The sequence below is a fragment of the Micropterus dolomieu genome, linkage group LG19, assembly GCF_021292245.1.
Source record: "Micropterus dolomieu isolate WLL.071019.BEF.003 ecotype Adirondacks linkage group LG19, ASM2129224v1, whole genome shotgun sequence".
Classification (NCBI taxonomy): domain Eukaryota; kingdom Metazoa; phylum Chordata; class Actinopteri; order Centrarchiformes; family Centrarchidae; genus Micropterus; species Micropterus dolomieu.
The window spans coordinates 9,182,018-9,193,455 of NC_060168.1; the positions used below are offsets into that span (position 1 = coordinate 9,182,018).

At 42.1% G+C, this 11,438-nt stretch overlaps 1 protein-coding gene across 1 annotated transcript; it reads right to left on the reverse strand.

Moving 5' to 3' along the window:
* Nucleotides 1–129: 129 nt before the first annotated feature.
* Nucleotides 130–9,328, reverse strand: LOC123957684 (integral membrane protein 2A-like; the record flags this gene model as incomplete). The annotated part of the gene is given in 6 exon segments (XM_046030663.1): nucleotides 130–2,093; nucleotides 2,396–2,540; nucleotides 5,541–5,651; nucleotides 5,765–5,950; nucleotides 8,355–8,492; nucleotides 8,951–9,328. Coding segments are annotated over 6 exon segments (747 nt in total). The 3' UTR covers nucleotides 130–1,998.
* Between the last annotated feature and the right edge of the window lie 2,110 nt (nucleotides 9,329–11,438).

Here is an 11,438-nt window from a genome sequence, read left to right on the forward strand (position 1 = left end):
CAAATTTTTTCCTATAGACCCAATTTCATGATAAGCTAACAGCTTGCAGAGGATAGTAAAAGGCCTTTACAGCGTTGGCTTTCCAACATGCTGCTTTCACTGGCATATTAAAAAGGCAAACAGAAAACATTTTCATAAGTAAAGAAATGCAACTTTATTCAACAACAAAGTGAAGTTCATTTCAGTAGCTGCACACAACATTGTTTTTTTTATCTTATCTTCTAGTATTGTTAAAAAGCTAAGACAGAATTTTTTCCCCCACCTGTTTTGCATCAAGTATCGCCGTACTGTGCTGTGATTGGCTAGATCGTTACTTCGACATGTTGTTGTGATTGGATGCTAGCTTCACTCGCTTTTTTTTTTGGATATTCGGCAACACCAGTGGCGCTAGTGACGTTGATAACAATGTATTAATATTATAATTAGAAATATATTTTAAATCCTTATATGTACACAGGGGGTGCAACTCAATTTAACCCACTGTTCATATAACACTTACTTTATTCAAAAAATAAATTACAGTCAATCTTGAACCATCTGTTGAGTCAAACACAACAGAATAGGCAATATTCAAAATTAAAGCATTTCAGTTAGAATACCATTGGTTGTTTTATCTGGGGGAAAAGCGAGTCTCATTATCTTAACATAGGCCCCTCAGAAGTGTGGTGTGCTGTCAGGGTGGTAAATTGACTCATTAGATCTTTCCTGTTTAGTAACAAAGAACTAGAAAAGGAATGTATAAGTCAGAGGCGAGGGAGCCAATCACAGTAGGGGGGACTCGACGCAACAGGTGGGAAGAAAAATAACAGACAGAAATACATTTTTACAAGCACACTTCCTGTCTGATTGTCTTTCTCTGCAGGCATCAAGAGGGAAACCATTGAAAATGACTTGAAGTTATTTAGCAAAAGGCCATTTTCTTCATACTTTCAAGCTTTCCTTCAGGGCTTTTAAAATCAAGGACAAAAGCTTTGTGCAGATTTAGGTGTTTGTTTTTTTACAAACAAATTGTCCCTTTGACAATTTTAAATATATAGTGTTCTGCTAAATGTGTAGCCAGTTTTAGTAAGCTATTCGTTACAGCTATCTCAGTAAAGGTACTCTCATGATATGGGACTACGAATTCAAAAACTCGGACGGAAAGAAATACGTGTTTTCTTAATCAAATTTGGTGCAATTTCCCTTTAGCTTATCAACCGTGCTTCAAGTTTATTGTCACAAATGAGGTTTCTACACAAACACAAACACTGGTCACACAAGGTGCTGGACTGTTCACCGCCAGGTTATGACACCATCAATTACATAAAATCATCACAGCAGGACAGCAGAGGAAATATCTACAAAACCAGTGACAGAGCTCTGGGCTTGAGCATCTCTGCTACCATCCGTAAAAGAAGCAGTCACATTACATGTGCACCGTGACTGTACGGTACAATTTCCAGGGTGACTTCTGCTATATGACACTATAACATACAGTAGATCTTGTTAAGGCTGCTCTAGTGGGAACAGCAGGCTGAAACACAAACAGGTCTGATATGAATGACTTCTCAGTATCACTAGGATATTCAGTAGGACTAACAACTCTCGTCTTGAAGTGACTGGATGTTGTAATACAGTTACAGCGATAAGGTAAGTCTGCAGGAAGCTACAGCAACAGAACTAAAACCAACATAACAAATGAAACTTAGTATATCTTAGTAAGCAGGCTGACGCTGGTTATCAGTACAAGACTAACTTGTGAACATTTGCGCAAGCGCACTATGACTTATACAGATTCAGGGGAATACAGCAGAGGAGGGGGGTTAGGCTATATAACACTGTAACTTAAACTCACTTATCACTGGGGTTAAAGCAGGGGAGGCAAAAACTGGAGTTCTATACAAAAGTAACTTTCTGCTAAAAGCTGTTCCCTCCTTCACCTACTCCCACCTACTTCCCCCCCACCTCTCTCTCTCTCTCTCTCTCTCTCGCTTTCTGACTTATGCCCATGTTTTCCCATCAAGCCTTGCAGATCCTAGTCTCCGTCACAAACTTGTTCTCAAAGTGGTGGATGGTGAAACATTCGTCTGCAGAGCGCTTCTGGATGCCTCCACCTGACAGACACACAAGATACACAAACATTAGCCCTTAATATTACATATTACAAGTACATTGACTCAAGTACTGTAATTAAGTACATATTCGAGGCAAACATTATCATTTTTACTTCATATTTGTCTGACAGTTTAGTTACTAGTTACTTTTAAGATTACAGTTCATCATACTTAAAATCATATAACAGTCAGTGAGTATAGCTCCTTTAAAATTAGCTGAATTTAGTTTATTTGTGTTAATAATGGATTTTATTTAGACCATTTCAGCCAACAATGTCATGCATCAGCTAGCATAAAATGACCTGGCAAGCTGGAGCGGCGTTGCATTCTGTATGTATCCTTCCCGTCACACAGCCGGCGGATGTAGAAGCCCAGAGGCTTGATATCATCGATACGCTCTGTCACCACCAGGTCCTCGTGCACCAAATAGCTGCGGTAAGAGCCAGACTGGGACAAAAAGATAGGATCACGAAGGAATCAATATATGTTTAAACTGCTTTCAGTCAACATAAAAAGAAAAACTGGCTCAGTGAACACGACTGCAGCAAAGTGTGAAAACAAAAGGAGGACTGGGAAGGACTTTGTCTAATTAATGAATAATCCTCAAACTTCTGCATTTTGTCAAACATTTTCACGCTGGATGATGAAATTCGCTGATCACACCACCGACACCCACCAAATGCTGTACAACCTGTCGTTGTGGAGGACTCTCTGAAAATAAAAAAAATCTTTGAAACCACAGTTTTCAGACTTGGTCTTGCTGACTATGTTCCACTCTCGCTAAAACTCAAAAAAGCAAACGTCCTACAGGAACCTGATCGTGTACACGAAAAGCACAACATTTTTAAAATCAAAAATACATAATGTTTTTTTTAATAACTTTACCAAGAAACAGTTTATGATCAAAGTTGGATCCTTTTAGCCATACTAGCAACACGGCTCTGGGGAGGGCAATTACTGAGCCTTTAACTTTTCCTCTAGCGCCATCTTCAGGTCAAAAGTTTAATTTGTGAACCAACACTGAACATTGTTAACATGTTACCTGAGCGCTGTTTCAGAAAGCGAATTTAGTGAATATACTGTGTTTGATAAGATGAGGGAAACTCTTGGTTTTCTGTTCCAGAAAGAAAGGCAACTTAAACTCTGGGTTACCATGGTAACTCTTGCTGAGCCTGAAGCAGCTGTCCGACGGATCGTTTCATTTCCTCGTTCATACCGTCAATATCAGAGCACACACACACACACACAGTAGTTTTTAGAATGACGCCTTTAGAAACACAGTTAGATATTAGTTTGTAGGGCCGTCCCCGACTAAGGATTTACAGAGTCGAATCAGAATCATCAAGTACAGCCAATAGCAGACTGATGATCGAATCATGTGTGTTTTTGTGCCATTGCGGGGGAGGGGGGGGGCACATGGTGGCTCCGCTTTAATCTTGAGAATCTGTTCTCTATCTCTATATAATCTCTATTAATTAAACTTACACAGTAAATTTCCAGTTAAACTGAGGCTTATTGTTTACCCTTTCCTCTCTCTCTCTCTCGCCTGTCATTCACCGGTCTTGTGCAGAGTTTTGCGTGCATGCCGTGCTGCCGACAACTGCACATTGCCGGCTACTTGAAATAGACCCGCGAGGAACCGCTATTTAAAAACTATATAATATTCTTTCTGTAGTTCATCAAAGATGATAAATTATCCGAAAGTCCCGCAAGGTGCGGACAACTGGGCAACGTTGAGCACACCATACCGCCAAAATGGCATGATCCTCGTTTTGCTGCGAAGCTTCCACTGTGAGATTGACCGTCGAATCAGGCTCAGCCCATCGAAGCATCGAATCTTTGACTATTCAGGATCAGCCCTATTAGGTTGTTACCCAAATATGATCTTTAACACGGATGCTTTCACACACTGTGACTCTCCCTGGACTGAAACATTTACCACATTACTGTAGTAATCACTGATTAAACCCATCTGTATGAAGCTTTGGACACACGAAACACTGATCAATGAACAATCATTTGTCACGTGATTAGTCACACTGCTAGAACATTCCAATCGTAACTATCATGTTGGAGATGATGTGAATATTTCTGAGTAAGGGTGATTGTGGTGCAGCTGAAACGACTTTAAGATTCTAAAACAAGACTAATTGCAGTTTAAACGTGAGTTTTTGAATATTGGCTGCTTTTAGTCTTACATGTGTTGAAAGCATTTCTGTGACAATGTCACAAGTCAATAAATGCTGTTGAGCTAGATTTTAAAATGTAACATAGACGTCTCAAATGGTAGTCAGTTTGAACCTAGTCACATTTTCAACGTCAAATAACCAATATCAATATTACTGGGTCAGACTGACTTTAAAATCATAGGTCCATGAGTAAACTGTGTCTTATCTGTTTGATCCATATTTTCATCTTCAGTTATTGCCACCAGCATTTTGTACCGGTCATGTTACAGCTGAATAAATATATTAAATCAAGTGTAATATACAGAAGGATACCAGCATTTTATTATTCATTAAGGAAATTCAAGTCTAGTAAATGATAAATGAGCTACAATGAATAAAATGTAATAGTGTTCATTTATTGACTCTTTCCTCTATCCTGTTTTTTAAGATAAATGTTATGGTCCACGTTGGAAGGCATTCATATTTCCAGCACCAGAAGATTAAAATGAAGGCTCTGCTCTTTATTTACCCATTGCCATGGTGAATCATAGTATCAAAGCTCCATTAATGATGGCTTTTTTCATTCCCCATGCACACACTTAACTCAGTGTGAACATAATCAGAGTTGATGGTGAACTGACACTGAACAGCTGCTCTGGAACCAAAAACTCAGGAGTTTCCCATCTCAGGGTTAATCACCTCAGAGCTCAGGGTTAGGCGCAGAGTTTGTTAAACATGGTCTCTGAAACAGGACCCTGCCAAATACCCAAATGTTAGCATTGTCACTGTGAGCATGTTAGCATGCTGATGTTAACATTTAGCTCTAAGCTTGTTTGGGATTAAGTGAAGAAAACTTGGCTATTGTGCAAAAAAACAAACATTTAAAGCCTTCCACTATACATTTAATTTAGTGCTCAACTGATGCATTTTCTCATATCATATTCAGTATCTAAAAACATTGAAAGAGACAAAAAAAAATATGTGACATGATTTACTAATACTACAGACTCTTATGGAATAGGGGAAGGTGGTATGTGCTGTACATTTTTACTTTTTTTATTTATTTTTTTTTACAAATAACAGACATGTCAGATTTGGACAGGATTAAAGCACAGACAATCTCTGGAGTTATTATAAATCCCCGGATTTCCCCAGGTAATATTTAGTCCTTGATATTAGGGGTTATGCATGAAAGTGCCACGTCAGTTTTTTACCCTCTATCATCCAAGACAGCTCTCTTCTTTTTGCAGCTGCAGGACACAAGCTGCTCACTACTCACCATCAGCTGGGAGAAGAGGTCGATGAGGTCCTGAGGGGGGAGCACCACCGAGGTGTTCAGAGGAATCACAAAGCAGGTCCTCAGAGTCAGGTCCAGATATGCTGTCAGCTTCTACTCACACACACACATTAACAAAGTAATCAGGAAAGAATTTGAACCCAATTAACAGGAGTGCGCTGGCATCTACAGTGCTGCATGTGGGATATTCAGTGTGTGAGTGTTACCCTGTTGAAGTCATGGAGGATGTAAGCAGGGTCTCCAGGTCTGAAGCGGGGAGGTGGGACGCTGATGACAGCCATACTGTCAGAGATCTCGACCTCCTCCTCCACCCGTGGCAGGTAGTATGGCTGGTTCTCTCCTCCAGCTCCGGATGACACGTCACTGAACTGCATTGCACCGTGATACAGCCTCTGGAGGACACATGATCGAATGAGAGCAAGATAATCACTTGGATGCACCCAAAGACGAATACAGGCAGAATGCAATCACATTGGTGCACTGAAGAAAAATCTCTTTCCTTCTTTTACTATCCCCAATTTCTTCACTTCACAGAAAATCAGCATGAACCAGCTGCAGTATTTGGATGAGGTTTCACACTGTAACATTTCACACAGGAACAAAAACAACACCTGCCATCAAAGTACAGTTGTTAGATGGTGAGGTGGGTGTTTTCCTCAACCACAAGTGTCTCAACTGGTCTTACACCTATGCAACCAGTCGTTTCTTTGTGAGTGTGGCTATCTGCTCTGCCACTATCTTGGGGTAGCTTTGAAACCCAAGGCCGCCAGGGGGAGCCAGAGCACATGCAGGGTTTAGTCTGGGTACAGTACAGCACAGTTTTCTCATGAGCAGCAACAGCTCTGTGTAGTTTTTTTTGAATTATGAAACGTGGAAGAGGAACACCTTCACAACCTAAAACCTCCAGATGTGGCAGCATTTCACTCTTCACTCAGCCAGGAAGGTCGTGAACTGCAGCAAAGCTGAGCTTCACGTTAAAGCCGTAAAAACGTTTTCTATACAGTTGGTCAATTTCATTGATTGTTACAGTAATGGTGCTGTGAGTAGCACATAATTATGATACACAACGGGCGCGTTCACATTCCAGATGTGCCCTGACTTTACAATCGATGCATCGCTCATGGCGACGTTCCCAGCTGGAGAACGTGTTGCTGCCGAGTGCGCAAGATTAGACAACACCGGACAATTGAATACTTTCTGAAGAAGAGAAAACAGTTCTCCTGTCTGTGCGTGAGGCGTGTGAGTTGTTGAGTTAGGGGAAACTATATTTGTTGTGAAACGCTGTCTACTACAAAACTGTTATTATTGATCCCCTCTTGTAAATTCGGCAAATGAAATGCATGACGTTATTCCTTTCTTTGTATACAGTGTCAGTTTGTCCCGGGGTGTTGCAGTACTGGCGTGAAAGCTGCTCCGTCACTAAATAGCAAATCAGCTGCTTATCAGGATGTGATTTCAGTGGAACTTTCTGTTGCTGCAGCAGAAACGTTCATTAAAAGATGCATTTTTGAAAGCAGTATTTATTTTATTGTCTTGACTGTTAATTAACACGTGCCTAAAACAACCTCAGGTTTAATTTAAAGGCTAATAGCTAAATGAGAGGCATTGTGTAATTATGCGATTCATAACCCAAATAGTCAATCGATAGATTAATAGACTATCAAAATAGTCATTAGTTGCAGCCCTATTATACAATAACAATATTGAACTAATTTGGAAATCTTTAATTTTTGTTTTGTTACTGTGTATCTTTTGCAGATATTTTTATAGATAGATAGATAGATAGATAGATAGATAGATAGATAGATAGCACTAAGGCAACAAAAATCTCTTTATTATCACAATTTGTGAGACGGCTTAATCACCTAAACCAAGTGGAATATCGTTTTTAACTAAGAAGAGTTTATGCATGTTATTAATAGTTTTATAAGACATTTTAGATTTTTGCTTCATTTGCATAAGAGAGGAACCCCTGTGGGCAGAGATGCTATATTGATTGTGAGACCCTCCCGCTGACAACACGGCAAAATTTAAAAAGGCGAAGTCCGCACTTTCTTAGAAGACGGAAGTGAGCGAGAGTCAGCATTCTAGTTTCCCACCAAGGCAAGAGTGTCTCATCAGCAGTGAAAGAGAAGCCTCAATAATTCTTCCCAAACTTGAACAATACTCCCCCTCATCTCCTCCCGCACGTCTCCGGTCAACGTGACAGAGAATTAAAGGACAGCATCTGAGATAGTGTGGAGGCATCTGGTTTGCTAATAATCATGGTAAACGGCAGCTTATTAGAAAACTCTCAAGAATCAGGCCAGCATCTCAACAGTTTCAATGAAACAGCGTAGTTTAGTACCCTAATTTATATTATGCTATGTTTGGAGTTTACAACTGCTAAAAATCTATTGCTTTAAATCAAATGTGAGGTGCAAATCTAAGTAATTCCTAACATCGCTAGACAGATTATTTTTTGGCATTGACAGGGACAGTGTGATTACAGACAGGAAACACAGGAGGAGAGACCAGTATGGCAAATAAGATTCCCAGCCAGCATGTTTAGATGACATGCATCCCAACCACTGTTCCACCCAATATCCCTGAACTGCTGCAAATAAGATTGTGCATATGTATCCTGTGACAGCCCATCTAGGTATATTCTCAGGGTGAAAAGCATTTTATAATGTTAATAGCCTGGACAGGTGCTTTCTGATTGTGTAAATGGGTTCTTGGAGAAAACCTCATCCCCTTTGGCACGTGGAGTGTGGCTGTTGTCGGGTAGACTGTTCCAGTAAGTCGTGTATTTACCTTTGGGGTGAAATACCGATAGAGACACGCTCCCCCAACGATGAGCCCGCTGAGGATGAAGGCTATACCCAGCAGGGTGAGCAGGCAGCGACCTGTGGAGCCCTCGTTGCCCGCTGGAGCAGAGGCCAGCTCGGGATCCTAAACACACACAGACACACAGACAGACACACACACACACACACACACGCAATAGGCTACTGTCAGCAAGTTTACAATGAATCATAGTATTGCATGCATTTAACATTAACATACAGTGTAGATTTATTTGTCATTTTAGAAATAAAAGTACACAGCTTTGACTCTGCGACCATAATCCTATTCAACGTTTGTCCTCTGCAGCGCAGCTGTTAAGATGGGCGGTCCCTCTATGTGCTGCATAAAGTGCAAGGATCTCCGTGCATTTAGCGAAAAACACTGCAGACCTTTTCATATCAAATTGCAATAGAAGAGAAGAATATAATAAAATACCTAAATGTAAAGAAAAAAAACACAGATTAAGTCCACGGTCACAGCTAAGTGCGTGCTGTTGCAGGCCTGCTACGAGGCTAAAAACAGACACCGGGCTCAGACGCCGCACTTGAAACCCGTTAGCTCACCTTCACACCGGCTGGCACCTCTTTCCCCAGCGCCTTCTGCGCCAGGGCCGAATTAAAAGCAATCTTCACCATGCTGGAGTGGAAACGTCAGCTCGGGTTTTCTTCTTTCTGCAAACAGGGAAGACAGGGGAGAGACTCTCTGGGTGCTGGACTGCAGCTCCGCGTTGTGACGCACTTTGCAACCTCGGCTTTATCTAGCGTTTCCGGTGGCTGGAGGGGATTAAGATGACATCCGAAACGGAAGCCTGAGAAACTACTTCTACTAACTTCACGCTACATAACATATATAAACAGCTGACGACTGAGAAAATTTAGACGACTGTTACTACTGTTTTCACAGTGCCCACTGGAACCATTATTCCCTCAGACATTGCCCCAGTAGCCCCTCTTGAGTGTCAATATATGTAGCGTTGGCCCCATCTAGTGGACGCAGGTGGCAACAGCCCACATTTCCCACAAAAAAACTGCGTCCATTCATTAGACTGAACATAATACAACAAGACTCGAATTACACATACAGTTAAACCTGACACCCTTTACCTGCTATATTCTGTAGAGTACATAACACAAATATGTCAGTTTGGACTGACTGCACTGTAATGTAATGAAAGTCACATTTTGAGTGTATAAAGTAGCCTATTCATCTCTGTGAATATTCCACTCTGTAAACATATTCCCTCCTACAGGCTGGGTACTACCTGCCAGTGTGTCTGCCCACTCACACTGACACACACAGTACCCAGCTTTCACTGCACTGTGTGGAAACACAGGCCAACGCCAAGGCTATACTGTACGACTGACACATATCCTCAGTCCTCTGGTCTGTGGTGGTCCTCTGCTTCCTCTGCTTTCACTCTCCTGACTAAGTTTAAGGTTGAACGTATGAGTAAATAAACTGCTACACCAGCTCTCTAATTCCACGCAACTCCGTGGCATCTCTCCAGCCCTCTGCACTGCAACTGTGCCATACGCATCACAAACACACACACGCACTCTGCGAGGCTATGATTTTTCCTCTGTTAAACAGACAGATTGGACCGGTAATCACCACTGAAAGGTACATAAACAGAGCAGCTGATTTCTGTACCTAACTCCCCCTCCGCGCACCTCCACTCCCCCCCAAACTGACTCTCCCTGAAAATCCTAAGTGGTCCTGAAGGCTTGTTTATGGGCTCGTCTTACGCTGTGTTTGATCTGAGAGCTTGCCCACACATGCATGCGTGGATACACACACACACACACACATGCAATGAGAGAGAGCCAACATTAGCAGTAATAGCTGAGATGATAAACAAAAGACTTAGATTTAATCCTGAGGGCTTCTCAGCATCACACACAACAGAGGAAGAGAAAAAAAGCAGAGGAGGCGACCGCGCTTTCGTTCCAGAGGGAAACAGGGGATGATTGGGGAGTAGAGGCGTGGAGGCAGGTGGGGGGTGAAATGAAGTGATTCTGGGGGAGAGCACAGTGATGACTGGGAAAAACACAGAGAGGGAGTTAGAGGGAGAGGCAGAGCAATCTGCAGTGTCTGATGCTTGAGTGAGTTTTCCGAGGAGCTGATTAACGGCAGATTAAACTTACCGTCCATCCAGTTTATGTCTCAAACTTTCTAACACGCCTGCTTGGTAGGATTTCTGTGCCTCTGAGACTGAAAGGAGCAAAACATACACAAATGGACACCCATGTTTTTGTGCACAGGCGCACAGAGTCAGCCGGCGTCATAATGGTGGATGGAAGGCTTGTATGATGGAGTCTGAATGCCAGTGTTTCCCTGTGGTCTGCTGAAAAGATCCAGTAAAAGCAATAAAAAAACACACACTACACACATGCAGATGTATACACAAACCCGCGCTCCTTGCCTGCGCCGTCAGCAAACTGTGAAAGTCTGCAGGGGCATAGCTGGCTTCATAAAGTGTGAGAAAAAGAAGCTCTCAAGCATGACATCACCCGCACGCAAGCCAACAAATATGAACACTCGCACAGACACACCTCATAGATTTGTCATCAATTTCAATACCAGACGTGAAGCCGCAAGTGACAAATGACTTTGTCCCTTTCACTGCTCCCAAGCCATACACACACGCACACACACGTACACACACACACACACGCGCGCACACACACACACACACACACACACACACACACACACACACATGTACAGCCTAAAAACTGCTACGGTAACAGCTGGCACAGTATTGCTCTGAACCAAAAAGTTAGACACTGCTCAGTGCTTCATAACGTCACTGACATGTCTTCATGTGGACCCACCATAATCACCATGTGTCTTGAGTGGTAGAACATTTAGTGGTCAGAGAGAGAGAGAGAGAAGACAGAGATGGAGAAAAGAGAGAAACAGAAGAGCAGATCTTATGGGTAGACATGTGTTGGAGAGCACGGATGCTGCTTCAAAGCCCCATTCATGCCCCCCCCCCCCCCCAAAAAAAGAAAAAAAATTTTTCCTGCAACACACTTTCTTTATCCTTGC